Raw genomic sequence first — 16,651 nt, 5'->3', positions numbered from 1 at the left:
CATGAGCAGGTGAGAGTGGAAATAATTATTACTCTAAGAAGTTGATATGGAAATAAATTTAAGGCTTTTATGGATATAATGGGAGTGCTCAGTTTGCCCTTGAGAATACTGGTAATATGAGGCATTGTATGCAAATGTAACATCATCCATTTCATGGATTATGAGACATCAGTTTCATACCCATCAGCATATAGAATCGTCAGACATTCTATTAAAAATTTGTATCAAAAGATACTCTGACTCTATACTTGCTGTAATTGTTAGAGATGCCACCTTAGATTTGCAGCTTCTTTAAGAGGTAATTCCTGTAATCGTTTCTTTTTAATAAGCACCAAGATGTAAAATGAAAAAAGAGATTCAGGAAATAACTGTAACGTGTCAGACTTTATAGAGTGGTGTAGATCTTTGTGGTTTACTTATCTGAACTTCATGTAACTGCATTTGAAGAGTCAGTAGTAGCTGTATGACCATGAACTCTAAAAATTATTATATTTCTTATATTGAAAAAAAGTGGGTTTTTTTCAACTGAATCAGACGTGTTTGAAGGTCCTGTTCACACAAACCTTCCAATATGCACTATTGATCTTTTTATGCCTTTGTTTTGGCTTTAGCTTTGGCCTGATTGTGCCATGGTCCCCTTTTGTTGTGCTTCAGAACTGTGATTTTAAGGCTGTGGTTACTGTTTCTATTGTGCTGTAGCTATGCTCAGAGCTTTACAGAAAGAGATGGGTTCAAAAATGCTTACAGTTGAAGTGAACTTCACGTATTATGTTGGCAAAAAGCAAAACAAAGTTAGCAATGAGAAATTCTGATTTGTAGACTAAGGCCATAAAAGGACCCATATGTTAACTGCTTCTGATTTGCTGCACAAAGTTCATAGATACTTTATTTATGTTCTCCCTTCTTTGTGGCTATACTGAAATCAGAAAGGACAACTAGAAAAAAGATGTTTGGTAAATGTTTAATCAAAATATTGTAATTATGGAAGGAATATAAATGGGGAGGACAATTACAGTATATTAGTACATGTATGTGATTACAGAAAGCATGCACCATACTGCAGCTGTTGTTGAAGAAGCAACGTGTATGTGTCACAGAATCACAGAATCTTAAGGGTTGGAAGGGACCTTGAAAGGTCACCCAGTCCAACCCCCTAAACAGAGCAGGACCCCCTAGAGTAGGGGACATAGGAACTTGTCCAGGTGAGTTTTGAATGTCTCCAGTGTCCCATGGGTCTCAGTTGCTAGTCAATTGTTGCAGAATGCTATGGGTAAAATATCAATAACTATCTCACTTTGTTTTGGGCAGCTAATTATTACAAGTGCTGCAGTCGCTGCAAGTGAAAGGAGGTTATTTTTAAGTGAGTTCTGTGGTTTGAGACTCTGCTCTCTCTTGTGGTCGTAATAAACTTGGCTAATGTCAGAGCTTTTTTGTTAAATTATCTCTCCAGCCATTTTCACTCTCAACATTGTAGTCCTCTATTAGGCATATAATTCACTTTTTTCATCATTCTTTGCTTCCGTGAGAATTTTTTGTGATACACTGGTCTGCATTCATTTGCATTTGTCATTTGTAAGCCTGGGTTTTCAGCTGTTCTGAGTCTTCTTGGATTTGTCTGCACCAGGTCCCATTTATTTGCTGTTGCTACAAATATTGAAAAAGTGAATACTATTTAGGTCACTGTGGTGAGTTGTCTCTATTGGGGATAACTGAATAGGTTTTCAGTGCATAATAGTATGCAAATAATATACCTCTGCCTCACATGGGAGTACTAAATATATGCACAGCTATCTGTGACCTTAATTGGTTTGTAGGCATCATAATACACCATGTGCTGCAGTAACATCTTATCTGATGCACAAGTACTTCAAATGTGGTTCAGTGCAAAGAAATGTATGAAATAACTGTGAATTAAGCATGTGATCTGCACACTTTACAGTATATGGAAGTATACGACAGCCATGTAGCTGATGTACTTTTGTAACATAAGCAGTAGTTTTTAATAAATCACCATTAATAAAACAGAAGATGCTTAATGCATACTCTTAAAACACAGTAATTTGTTACATTGGTAGAGTGTCTTCATGCATGATACAAGATGGAACTGAAAAACATACAGTAAATTGATAAATAAGTTACACCATTAGACTCTTTTATGTTTATGATGTTTCACATGTAAAAATACCTTTCAGAATTTTTGCTTCTTTTTAGTTTTTATTATAGGTTCTAGAGCAATTCGGGAAACAGATGCTGCATTAAAAAAGCTTTGCTTTCGTGAAGCTTTCTGTATAAGAGAATGCATTCTTCCTAAAACTTCATTTTACTTAAATTAACTTGTATTTCCACTGAGGATGGCTTATATTAAGCACAAAGGGAGGCTTAGCAGTTTAGACTTCCATCAAATAAACTGCATAACTAAAAAGAGAAGATGCCAAGCCTCACACTCTTGTACTTGAAAGTATTGTGTTCTCTCTCATGGGAACTTGAGATTAGAGAAATTATAAAGGCTTTGCATAAAAACAGGGAGTTGGAATTAATTTTTGCTTAAGCAGGGAAGTGTCAAAAGCCTATTATGGTAATTTTTCAATTTTGTCTAACTGTTCACACACTTTAAAATAGTTGTACAATTGAGTGGAGGTATAATTGATGTGTTGTGGTTTCTTTTTTTTTTTCTTGGGCCATCATAAAACACAGCTTAGGTGCACTTAGGCTTGGAAGAAGTAGGTGTGCTAATTAAGTAGATGAACATTTTCATATCATAGTGAGAAAATTTGCTTAATGGATTGGGATAGTATTCTAAGGATGACTCCCCTATTCTTAATTACATCCAAGTACCAAATATCAATATTACATGAAGACAAACCACAGAAACCTTAGTGAGAAAGCATAATTCCTAGCAGTACAATTTTGGGTTTGCAGAAGCTATCACATTCATTATTGTTCTAGCAAACTGTAGCAGTGAAAGTCTACCTTTTAAAAAAAATCACCTAATAACTTAATTCATTGTCTTTTAGTGTATTTAAAAGCTAAAAACATCACGGAGCTACTGCTATGTTTATTTAGTTAATCTTGTGTAATTTTTTAATTCAATAATGTTGTCTATATCGTAAGGGCCTATGAAGGGCCAGGGTAGTAACTGAAAATTTCTGCTTGATATAAAGTAAATTTTAGGACTTCCCTAATTAAAGGAAAACTGATTTAGTAAAACCTTGTAATTGTAAATTAACTTTTCCTTTTAGCAATATAATATTTAACAGAAGAAATATTTTTCCTGAGTTGCTTTCATTTTGGTGATGAGTTTTACTGTTCCAGTTGCATTTGGAGTGAGGATTTGACAAATGTGAAAGTAAGCAAATACTCCTAAGTGGTCACTGATAGTAAGACTTTTTGTTTTACATGCAGAGAAAGGGCCTCTTTCCTAAATTTCAGCTAATTTTTCTGCAGTACAGAAGCCTCTTTGGGCTATGAAACAGCTGCCTTTGAACAAGTTGGGCATAATTGGGGGATGCTAAAATTTTTCTGCCTTTGTCTACAGAAGAAACTGGTGAAAAGAGAGAGCGAGTTGCTGTATTACAGGGGTGAGGCATATTCTGCTTTATCACTTTTGCTGATCCTACTGAATGGCTTCTGTCAAGACTCACTTTCAGTTTCTCTTAATGTGTACCTCAGGGTGGTCTGAGGCTTCCTTAGCTCTTCTCTCCGTGAAGGCTGGGAGTGGGAACTACCTGACTGAAAGTACAATGTGGCCGTGCAGTTTTTGTGAGATGCGACCTGGACAGGAGGGTCAGTGTCCACATTGGCTGTAGATTAGTTCTCCAGTTTACAGGTTTTTGGTGTTTTCTATTTGTGTCCCTGGAGTAATAATGCTGGGAATAAAAAAGCCATGTGCATGCGTGGATGTGTGTGTGGTGTGCAAGGATAGGAGGGGATGCTGTTAGATCCTTGGGCAAAGGGCCAAGTATTTCTTATCCTTTTTTCCTTATTTTATTGCTTAATACTGATTGCACCGGGCATAGAATTAACATTAATGTATATGTAAGCACATGTGTAACTTGAGTCTAAGACTAAATTCTTGACTTAGTTTGTGTTAGCTGTCACTAAATATATGCAGGATTGGGACCTTTCTGTGTGAAGCAGATTACTGAAGTATGTTATAGTAGGTTGTCCAAGATGCAAGATTTAATTCCGTTTTCTGGTGTCAGTTCACTGTTCTGTAACGTTTTCATTTCCCACATAACCTTGTACAGTTTTTATTAAGCATTACTTTTTTATTGTTTACACATGAAAGCTTCTCTGATAGACAATTTTTATTTAAATGGTATTTCAGTGAATAGTAAAATTAGCAGTGGCAGTTTTGGGTAGGCTTTTTCTTCTTTATACTATATTTCTTCTGAGCTTTTGCAGCATAAGAAGTAGCTGTTACCAATAAGCTCACATTGATAAAGAAAAAATATAAATGTTCTCAATCTCAGCTTGGCATATTTTGCAGTGTTGTGATGGCAGCTACCTTTCTCAACACTTCCTCAGGTGACAGCACTGTTAGCTCCAAATATATTCACACATTTATGCCACTTAACCATGTAAGCTTAGTGAGGTGTTATTGGTGATTTTTCATGTGTATGTGTGTGTGTGAGTGTGTGTGTGTGTGTTAATTATATTTTGTTTACCCTTCACTAGCATGCTGTGAGGAGCACAGTAGCTCACAAGCTCTTGACAGGACTGATAAATGGCCAGAGATAGAGATATTGGCAGGCTGTTCTCTAGTGCTCTGTCTAGAATTGTTTTCCTAAATAATTCAGAGGGTTGGAATTTGATTAAATCATTTCCATTTGAAGAATGAATGGAGGGGGTAAATGAATGAAGACGCCAGTAATGGAGCAGTTGTATTCATACCGTTGGACAGACAAGACAGCATCCTGCATCATTGTTCCTTCGCAAATTCTTTGTGATTCAGGTTGTGACTCAGGTTTGTGAAAGTGATTACTTCTGTAGTGACTGGCTTCCTTGCTTGGTTTGTGGCATCCTGCCATGTCCAGCTCTCTCCTCCCCTTCAGCCTCTCCCCAGGGTGGTAGGCCCTGCACATCGAGCTGTCTGCTCTAGCTCTGTGTTCCTGGAGAAACCTGGCTCCAGTGGTGGGACTCTGAGAATTACTGAACAATTGCCTGTGTTCAGGAGGGAGTGCTTAACATGAAAGACCATCTACAAATACATGGCTGACAAACAGGTGATGAGTAGTACTTAGAGGGGACTGAATGAAAGCTTGACATCAGTAGGGCAATAACCTGTGGTTAGTTTAGATGATAGGCAGGAAACTGGTTTGCAACTGGTTCGCCACTAGATAAGACCATTTGTGGTTTTATTTTTTTTAAAGATGTAGCCTTTCAGAAAGGTTGATACTGCATGTATTACATGTGGTAGTCTGGGAGGGTGTATACTCAGCTACACTCATTCATTCTTCAAGAAATGCAGTCTTTGTGGAACCCCACGTAGCATCAGACTGATGAACCTAGTCTTGCAAATATCATGTGGGAACTGTGAATATTTATAATACCGTAAATCTGCCATTCTTTCTTAATGGCAGCTGCCTGCAAAAACTCTTTACAGGAATGGATCTGCTCTCTGGGACTCTTTGTTCTTTGACATACCAAGCATAAGAGAAATGGCTTTCTGATGTAGGTATAATTATGTGACACCACTAAATAAGTGTCTGTATTTCTTCTTTGTCTACATTTTCTGCTTTGTTTCTGAGGCTCTATAGCAGCTAGAGTAACCAAAAGTATTTGGCTGATATTTCAGAATAGTTCTTTTTCCTCTTCCTTCTTTTCTGCTCACAGAGTACATATAACATAAGCTTAGGTGAGAATACTTGTCTGGCAGAGTGCAAAACTACTGAATACAACAATCGCCTTTAAAAGTTGGATGCTGGTGGGGAACAAACCGATCTGTCACCAACTGTAATACACAGGTTTCTCACTGAGAATGGAAATATTTTGCAATAAACACACAGCCATATTTGATCTTACTCATGTAAATGTAGAGACACCTTTTGCCTCAGCCCTACTTCTCCCTCTATCCATATTTTTGTGCCTGCCTCTTAAATGTAATGCTGTTTTGAGTTGTTCAAGCTGGAGCTTGAAAGTGTGGAGCTCTACTGCGCACATGTATAATGTAGAACACAGCTCGGGGCAAAGGAAAACTTATAATTGTAGAGATTTTAAAAATGAGCAGTAAAAACTGTGTGAATAAGGAATATTTATTTGGATTCCAGTTTCTTAAAATGTCACTGTTGAGATATTTGATTAGATCTTGTATTCAAAATGGCATATTGAGTATAAGATCTAATGTTGTCTAACATCTGTTGTTAATACAGCCTGTCACCTGGAAATAAATTAATAGATACTCATGGGATATTCAGAAAAATGTGTGGTTAGAAGCATCACTACTACTTGGGAAGGAATAGCATAATAATTTATGAACATCATAGTTTCTCCATATAAACACAAACAACTTCATTTGAATCTGAATGATCAAAATTATGCTTCATAATCAAAGTTTTTAAGGCATACAATTAATTTTACAAGATTAAGGAGAAAACCTGCCTCAGAGTCCAGAGAGATGCTATGGGAAATCCAAGTTAGATTTGTAAGGAGAGAGTGGGAGTGATGTGCTCCAGGTGGGCTGGTGCTTGGAGTAGTCATCTGAGACTGAAACAGGTCCGCACATGTATGTACTGTCTTATCTCTGTAGAGCTGAGAGGTTGGTACTGGTTCTGCTCCCACTGGCAGAACAACATTGCATTGATATGAACAAGATGTGCACTGTAGCCTTTGAGGTAACCTTTTCCCAGGGGAAAGTGAGCAGTGCATGCTCCTCCAAGAAACAGTGCTCTGAGGATAGCTTGGCCCTGTTTGCACAAATGGTTTGGGTTTTTTTTTTGTGAGTACAGAATATCTTTGTCCCTCTAGCAGCCTCTGGACACTCTTTTCATCTCCTTTTACTCCTTATAGCTGCCATTTTTGGTAGCAGCAAGTGAGTAGCTTTTATACCTGATGATTTTTAGACGTTCTCTCCACTGAAGTCTGCCTTGCTACTGCATATTTTTATCGCTTCCTGACCCTCCTCAGTGTAAGGACCTCAATGGTCTTTATATGTGTGGAACGCACTATGCACTGGATGCCTTTGGTCTTGTTTTTAATAATCCTCCTCTTGTTTAAATTACTTAAATATAAACACATTAAAAAAGAAGGATGCTTCTCAGTAGCGGTGGCCAAGATTTGAATACCATGTCTACTTAATTAAGGTGCTCATCTTCTATTTTTGCATACTTTAGCTGGCACGAAGCTTTGTGTTTGCAAATGTAGTTCATATATTTGCTGTGGACTTAGATGCCCTTTTGTGAAAAATTATGATAGTGGATTCATGAGTATGAATTTGATTAAAATATAAACTCCAATTTGTTTAATGTACCTTAAATGTAGTTGTGTTTGGGGATTTTTTTTTTTATACAACTTTTTATGATGTCTTTTTTCATCACCACCTTAAAGCAGGCATCAGTTGCATAACATAACACACTGGTTACTGGTAAGTGCTCAGCCCTTGCACCTCAGCAGAGGTAAGACCTGCTGTGCCAGTCTTATCTCAGACAGATATGAATGGTCACTGCTGAGGGTACAGAAACGTATTTGTTAGCTTTGGGTGGAGCAAATCACACACCTTAGTTTAGAGGCCCCTAGTACAATCCCTGTTGTGTTTGCCAGGCAGGTGTCATTCATCTGAGCTCTGGCTTGTCTGGGAATTAAACTGCACTGAGACCCAGGTGCTGGGAAAGCTCCCTTTGATTAGAAGTAGTATATTATGTATTGTGTCACAGGTTGGAAGATTAATGAATAATTCGTAAACCACTAAAAGCACTTTAAAGTACTATGAAATGCTGAGAGATAACACTGAAAGTAAAGAATACTAAGTAGAAGTTCATTTCTGAAAAGCCTTATAGATTACATATTTTAGGAGGAAATGAAAAACTAAAGCTATCATAACAGTATTGTAGTTCATATTACAGCGATTATACAGTTTTCAAAGGAAATATTTAAAATGCAGTTGTTGGCATTGAAATGTTAATTTAGTTTAACTGCTGTTCTTTCCCTGTATCCTTCCTGAGTTTTTTGTTGTTGATGGGTGAACTTTCTTCCTTATTTTATTAATATTGGAGATACTGGTAATCATGGCACTGTGGTTAATAAATACAAACTGGGAGATTAGACAAAAGTGCTTTAAATTGTTTTGCAGATTAACAGGCACCGTTTATGTGGGAGTTCTGACTTTAATCTTGCTGTGGGCACAAAAGAGGATTAAACTATTACTAGATGACTGGAGTTATTTCATTTCCCTCACTCCCCTGTGAGGACCCCAAATCTAAACTGTAACGGACAAATTAGAAGTGCATACTTCCACTAGAAGCTCCGAGGACATACTTTGTGCTGCGATTTGCTTGTGATACATATAAATTCATTCTGAAATTAAACTTTGCCGTAAGAATTGAGAGGATTACTCAGTTTGAAATTTTAAATTGCAAGTAAACCTAAATTGTTATAGAGTGCCTCTAGGAAATATGTCATGTGCTGTTGGCATGGTGCACTGCGTGGTGGAATTCGACTTTTCCAAGGATTTTCCGTGTCTTTCAGTTTGAGATCAGTGGGGTTTTTTTCTGAGATGAGAAACAGGTGGATTGTTTCAGTTTTGGATCTGGAGTTGGCCTTGGATTTCAAAGACCTGTTTTGAAATTTGTATCACTTATCAAATTTCAGTACTGGTCTTTAACACAGACCCCAACGTAAAATTAGGTGCCTTGAGAAACAAGAAAGAAAACCTTTAGTATTGTGATGGAAGAAGTAGAAATGTTCATTTAAATGGAGAACCAAGAAAGAAAACTTGGAAATGTACAGTGCAGAATATATAAAATTCACCCAGATGGTCTAATGCTAATGACCGTGAGCACTGCACAGACAAGCAGCAAGTGTGCTCTGCTTCCCTGCAAGAGCTTGCTGACCCCCATGACTAGCGGGACTGGAGAACTCCACAGAAGGGCATGCACGAGATTTCTCCCCAGTTGCCGTAGCTGCTGCTGTCTGCCAGGCAGCCCCCGAAACCTGGGCGGTGCTTTATAATCAGGTGTGTTGCAATAAAATGGGCCAAAACTGGGTCTAGGGCACACTGTGATGAAACTTCAGAGAGAATTACGTAGGAATTAATTTGGAACGTGACAGCAGCCACTTGAATGGAGTCGGAACACAGTACTTGTAATGCTTTATTTTTGTGCAGTTACATATGGGTATTTGGCACTCATGATACAAACAAGACACCATCTGCCTCAGGTTGGGGAGAGCATCCCCAACAAGAAGGATGGTGTGCACATTCATTTTTAAGTTTTTGCTCTCTTTCTTAAAGTCATCTTTGGAATAAGGTGCTGGAGGAGACTGAAGAAGTTGTGTATCCTTTTCCATGTGGGAATGGTTACACTCCTGACTGTATGCACTGCTTGCTCTACTGCTACCATCCAAATGTGGGTTCAGAGTTTAACCCAAAGCTCCCTTTACCAATATTTTTGTCCTTACTGAGAACACTAATATGAAGGGAGTTCTGTTGGGAGATTTTTAGGATTGGATTACAATATTTAACAGTGTTTTCAACATGAAATGTTAATGCACCGTGGCCTAAATCATATTTCTGTTCTGATGTAACGTTTTGGAATGGAAACATTCTTAAATGAATTACCAATTAAACGTTAATACTTCTTTATTATTTTTTGCCTGAAAGTATTGCATGTTTTATGAAATACTTCCACTGAAGTCTTGGATACCTTCCATTCGGGTCCCTGTGGACCCATTGAGTTTGAAAATACACTTTTATCCTCTCCTTAATTACAGTTCTTGGAGCAACTCTCTGTTAACTGTTTTTAAGTTGGACAGGATAATGAGTCTACCAGAACTAGAGAGCATACAACAGAAAACTGTTCACAGGAGGAAGCTTGCAGTTGCTTAGCTACCTGTCTGTTTAATTTGGAATCCTCAACAATTCGATACTGACTAGCCTGTAGGCTCTGTTTTATATGTATGTTTCACCTGTGTGTTGCTGCTCACTGCTGTCAGTTAGGTAAGCAGTTCTTGGTATACCAAGTTCTCTGGTGGGTACTACAACAATGAAATTCAGAGTAACTAGCCAAAAGCGCTGTTGTTCTTCCACATCAGACCCCAATATGAGCAACTTATGCATAATCTGGAAGTAATGCAGCCAGTCTGCAGTCTTTTAATAGTACACATTCTCACATCAGCTTAGGCATAATGGAGATACAAAATTAATTACAAAATAAAATATTGCAGTACTTAACATATTTTTTTGGTCCATTTAGCATTTTCTTGCAAGTGAGAAACTGCCTTTCAAAAATTTCCAGACTTTCACAGAAATTTGCTGGAATAAGACTCTGAATGAGGCAGTGTAGGATAAATACTGGTTTCTTTTTTTTAAGAATCTGGAAAAAAAGCTTTTATGGTCACTAATGCTTTCTGATCAGTCCTAAAACTGATAGAAAGGGACAGTTTATCTAGGAATTGCCTATGGCCACAGAACTGCTGTAAGCATAGAAAGAAATTCTGTCTTTTCTAAACCTTTTTCCAGTATTTGGATCTAAAAAGGAAACTTTTTCAATTGCTATTAAAGCAAGTTTCTTCCTTACTTTAGTAGTTTTTCCCATTATGAGAGATCTCTGTGGCTCTTCCCTGCCAGCCTGCACAAAATAATCCAAGCAACTAGTGCAGCAGTACAGGTGAAGCTCTCGTGTGTTTATGGAAGAGCTTCTTGCCTTGGCCTCTGGCATTGTTGTGCCACGCCGTGCACATAGCTGTGGTGGCTCAGCAGTGATGCTGCGCTGGGTAAACTGCCAGCGCTTCTGGTAGTGACACAGCTGTGCCAAGGGGAAAGAGCTATTGGGTCTGCTGATACAGCAGTGCTGGCACAAAGCTCTGCCAGCCTATGTTAGGAGTGCAATTTGCTGACATAATTTATACAAGCAGTGACTCCATCTTACCTGCAGATGAGTGCGATCCACAGGTGCAAAACACAGCTTCTTGGGAAGGAACTCCAGTGTCATTTGCTGCTTAGCTGACAGGCCCAGCTGGACAAAGAATTGTTGTTGAAGTTTTATATGTCACATTTATTACGATTTTAGAAGGATGAGCTTGTCAATATGTGAGTTAACTACGTATTTAATTCAGTGATGAACTTTCTTGGGAATCTGTGATCAAGTTAATTTAAAGAAAATTATGTATTTCAGCTCTTACAGGTGTGTTTTGTAAGTTTAAACATGAATCTGTGTAATCTCATGTTAGTTATTCATAAGGTTCTGATATCTGTATGCCCCTAGTGGAAAATACTGGCATATTTCAATATAATTTTGTGCTCAATTAACCTCATTATTGACTTACCGATATACAGTAGAGTTGCATTTCTTTGCCCTTTTATTGTGGTTGAATATTTTGTTTTCTAGATATGCAAATTTTTCTCATTAAGCTAACTCAGATATTTAAGGTTACTAAGTGTATAGCTCTTGTACAGTCTTGTGTGTATTTTTTGTCATGCCCCCATGTTTTTGATCCTTCACATTTTAACGTTCCATCCCATGGCTGTAAACCAACTATGTACGTCCTTGATGCCCCAGCACAGAGCCACTGCTACAGTTGCCTCCATTTCCTCATGGAATTCCATGGAGGCTGCAGTACATGGCTCTACAAAATGTAAAACCATACTCATAGATCACCTTATAAATATTTATTCATATAAATTGTTTAAAGAAATTAAATTACGTGTTCTATACAAAATAGGAGAGAGAGGCTTTTAGTGTCACTGGCTGCAAATTGAAGTCATTTGTCTAGAAGGGTCAGGTGCCACTTTGCGGCAAGGAAATTGTCTGAGATCCAACAAAGGAAAGATTGATAGTACAAAGAGATTGATGAAACAGGCACTGCAATATGCGTGCGAAGTTACGGGTTAATTAGGAGGATTTAAACAAGAAAGTTCCTTTGTGTGGGGACGTGTGGCGTGCTGTTACTTTCAGAAGGGAGGTGTGCTGGCAGCCTTTTTGAACATGCAGAGCTGATTTTCTGAGATGTTTATATGGAGATGTGTGGCTGCCAATATTGGTGAGGTGGCAGATTACCAACAGCACGTACTCTGCAGCTGATGAGTGCTTCTTAGGAAATTGAGTGGTTTGCATATATAGACACCATCTCTGCTTCTATCTTTGGTGGTGGTGTTGTTGATGTAAATTATAATGTTGGTGCTGTGATTCCTGTATCAGAGCAAAATCATTAATATTTCAGGGTGCCAAGTTCTTTGGGTGTTTGGGGTGACGTTGGCTATTTTGTTACACTTTTTAATTACAAGCACGGTACTTAAAGAAAAATCCTAAATGTCAAACCACGTAGCTTAGAAAATGGGAGCTGAGCAATCAACAAACATTGTTTTTGTGTTGATAGCAAAGCTGTTTTGAAGGAACAGACGCTGCAAACTGTTCCTTATTGCATTAAAGTTCACCAGCCACCTGGTACATTTAGTGGAGAACGACAAGCTTCCGTACGCAGATTCATGCAGAAACTGAAACAGTACTGTCTTTTGTAATAGTTATTCACGTGGCAGAGAGAGCCTTTCAAATTTTGACTTAAATGCATCAAAACCAAAATACTCTCTGAGCCCCTTGTGTCTCATTCTATATAGGGACAAAATACTGCAAATCTTTCAGCATGGCAGGAATAAAAAGCTCAGCAAGCGCTTCAGTATTTATTATGATGTTAGTAAATCATCTCTGTCTGCCTAGAAGATCTGTAAAACATACCTGCTGAGGGCAAGAGTAGGCACAGGCACAAGAGACTGAGTTATACTTCTAAACACTGTAATTCTGATGTTTTTGTCATGATATTCGTAACGAAAATTTTGCATTCATATAGCCTCACCTTATTCTTAGCCTCAGAGATGGATCTTGAGGCACACAGCACCTCTTATCTTCTACAATCCATTTCTCACTGAATATGGAGTACTTGAATTTTTTTTAAATAAGAGGAGGAAGAGGACAGACAAGTTTTATCTTGTCTTACTGCTAAGCATGAGATAGAAAAGGCCTTAGCAAATTGCAGGGTATTGCTTTTACTGAAGATGAAAAAATTGTTGAAGGGACAGGTGTTTGAATTGCAGAATGTATTTCTACATTAAGGAGAGGCAGTTAGACTCAATGAGGCCTCTGGGAAATGTGATTGACAATAACAACAATCCTATTTTGTTTTATCATATTCCTGTAATAATGAATCATTGCTTCTGATGTGGTCAGATATCTGTTTATTCACATAATTCCAAGTACAAAAGGAACTGTAGAAAACATTCCAGGTAGTGCAAAAACAACGCTATCTCTTCTCATTCACATTGTTACTTGCAGGAACTGTTTGCCATACTCACAACATTTTACTCTTGTGCTAACATGAGACCAGATACGAGAATATCTGTCCAAACAAATGAGTTTGATCATGTCCCACAACATGGATATGCACTGTCAAAGTGGTGTCTCAGGCACAGTTCTAGTGACCTTTTTGTGGTACTTAACCTCCCTGCTTCAGAGGCAGCTGACCTTCCCTCAGCCTTTCCACCACATCAAGAAGAAATATGCCTGTCCTTTATGAAGAAGTACAGCTTATTGGTGTTTGTCTCTACTGCAAGGATTTATGGGTTTTTGCACTTGATAAACATAGTGCCAGTTTAATGTGGAAACTTAAGTATAAACTCCCTGTATTTTCTCTTTTTGTTTGTTTTTTTTTCTGTTTTTCAGAAACCAAAACAAAAGGACTGGCATCCCCCTGGAGGATTTATTTTAGGACTCTGGGCATTGATCATCATGGTTTTCTTCAAAACGTATGGAATCAAGCACATGAAACACGTCTTCTGAATTTGAGCAAGCAAGATGACTGCATTGACTACAACTTTGGATTCATTGGTGTCATCTCAGTTCTCTGTATGTGTGTTATGGTTATACTGGAAAAACTATTGTGATCCTGCTTCTAAAGGTTCTTGTGAAACCATCTGCCCCTTGTTCTGGAGAGAGTCTGAAGAGAATGGTTTTTGTGTTAGGCAGGTTCTTTTTGTTGTTGTTTTACTTTATCTTCTTTTAGACATATTTCAATGCTTTTCTAAGCAATTTTTCTTTCTGGTTAAATGCAAAAAAAAGGAGGGACTTAAACACAGTAACAGAATTTCTAAGGTTGATTTGTGAATTGCAAATGGACAAATTCTTTTCCCCATACTTCAAAGTAAGTCTTAGAAGTAGTCAGCCTATCACTAAAGAACTAGACATTGTGCAGAACGTTATTTAAGATGTCATTTTATCAATAAAAACTTAAGCCACTTTACAGACTTTGGCATGACGTATTGAAAGCTCTCTTCACAAAAATAAAAATACTCTAGAAGATATTGATTTTCTTTCTTACTCTTTTTTTCCCCTTCCCTGTTAAATACAACCCTTAGATCAGTCCTTTCACCTTAGGCAATTTTGAATCTAGGATTCTATGAGTTGGTGACAGTGAAACAAATACATGATGACCTCACTGAATCTGCCTTAAAAAATGCCCCCAGAAAAGTGAAACTACGACTTCACCGTGTCTGTTAGGAACCCTTCACAGGTGCTGTGTTTTCACTCCATACAATATGGAGTTGGGTGCTCTCAGGATATTCAGTGTACTGGGTTTTTACAAAGAAGAAAATTGACTCTGGCATCGGGCCGAAAAAATGTTATAAATTGTGCTGTTGTGTTCTGTAGTTTCTGAGCCCTTGGAAAATGAGCTTTATCACCTAGGTTTTGTAAATTTGATTTGTTCTGCTTGGACATTTACTGATGAATATATGCTGAAAGGGTTTTGTCTGTATGATATACTGATATTAGTGAAGAGCAAATTTGTGCCTGTACAGAAACAAGTCTGCCAGCAAGAAGCTTTTGTTGTATGCCTTTGAAGCTGTTCTCTAGCTTGACCATAATAAAGTTTATAGGATGCATACATGGTGTAAGTGCTAGATGCCTATCTCTAAAAGTTGTATTTGTAATCACACATAATGTCAGAGTCAGTATATTATTCTCAGGATACGATATTAAGCATTTTCATAATGCACAGAACACAAAAATCTGTGTGAGTAAAGATTTTTGTTGCCCTTTTTACTTCTCTTTCAGATTGATTGTGGCATCATAGCCTCAGGTTAGGGGGATAGTGAACCTGTCAGAGAGCTATGTGTATACAGACTGGGAGGGCTACAGCAAAGGCAATCATTGAGGCTTCCAGCTGTTTCTAAGGGCTAATGCCAAAGGACAGTAGAACTAGCAGTGTAGTACATCTCTGGAGTATTAAAACCCTCTGTATTTTTCTCACCTGCTACACCTCTTTGTTGGGCTTTGTGATTGAACAGCAGGAATTGTTTTCAGTAGCATGTGCTAAGCACCAGGAATAAAAATTAAGCTGTATTTCAAATAAAAGTATTCCTCCACCACTGACCTTCTAGTTCTGTAAGCTGATGTTCTGTGATAAATAATGCTAGAGATTTCTTCCCAGTTTACTGTTGAGAAGTTTTTGTATAACTGATGTGCAACTTAAGGTGGAAGATGAAAGCTCTGTTTGCTGTAAGTGCCTCCCTCAGAGAGAGAGATGAACAGGTCTGAGCAGCATTCCTAGGGCCTGATCTCTTCACAGCATGTTGAGATTTGGGGTAGGTTTTTGAATGCACCCTTCATAAGCAATGGCTTTCTATCCAAAATCTGACACAATGGTAACCTGTCTTAAAATCAGACAACTTTCCCCTCCCCCTGCCCTGCCAGCTGTTTCGAATGCAACAGTCAACTAAGATCTGTCATGGATAGGCTGTGTAAAAATGCAGAGACACTGTGGACATGTGTAGACACTTTATAAAAATGATTCCTACAGAGGATTTGCTTAGCTTTCATTTTTTCACACAGCCTTTGAATACTCTTTTTTTTTTGAATTGTAATGAATATTTTTAATCAAATATTTATTTTACAGGCAAGTTTTGTCACAGTTTAAAAAGTGGCCAAAGTGAATCTGATAGAGCTTTGTGCCTTGCTTTGTCTGCAATTTCACTTGCTGAGACTCCTCTGGCCTTATTCAATTTTTCAGACACTTTTTGCAGGAAGTGATAGATAGAAACCTCTGCAGAACTCAGCTGAATTTTCCAAGTAGCAGAAGATGCCAAAGATGCTGTCTTTTGAAAAGCTTATCTGCTTGGGGAAAAGGAGGCAATTAGGTGGGTTATTAAAATGCAATTTATGAATAGAAGCACTTAGTAATGTGCCTGTGAAGGTGATTAAATTAAAGAGAGAACAACAATTTGGAATGCAGCAAACTAGGCTTGGGGCAGTTGGAATGTTTTTGTATGCACAAAGTGAGGAGTTGACATAGACCGTTCTCAGATCGTTCACCATAAAGTTGCCTTTGCTACACTTATGAGAGACTGTTTTCTATACTGTGATAACTTTTATTCCTTGAATAGTTATAGTCTGAAAGCAAGGACAGAGCTATCACAAAATTGCCTGTAAGTTGTGGTTTATTTATTTATTTA

The 16,651-nt window shown here is 37.9% G+C and overlaps 1 protein-coding gene across 1 annotated transcript in view; it reads left to right on the top strand.

Annotated features, from left to right (window-relative positions):
- Positions 1-14,503, top strand: part of PIGK (phosphatidylinositol glycan anchor biosynthesis class K) — a 71,722-nt gene extending 57,219 nt beyond the window's left edge. Inside the window, exon 11 of the mRNA XM_062003712.1 lies at positions 13,866-14,503. Coding sequence (XP_061859696.1) covers positions 13,866-13,982 — 117 coding nt within the window. The 3' untranslated portion in view covers positions 13,983-14,503. The remainder of the gene's footprint in view (positions 1-13,865) is intronic.
- Positions 14,504-16,651: the final 2,148 nt, after the last annotated feature.

This window comes from Colius striatus, chromosome 10, assembly GCF_028858725.1.
Source record: "Colius striatus isolate bColStr4 chromosome 10, bColStr4.1.hap1, whole genome shotgun sequence".
NCBI classification, from domain to species: Eukaryota; Metazoa; Chordata; class Aves; order Coliiformes; family Coliidae; genus Colius; species Colius striatus.
Note: the sequence above shows the minus strand (reverse complement) of the source record. Positions and strands in the feature narration are given on the sequence as shown.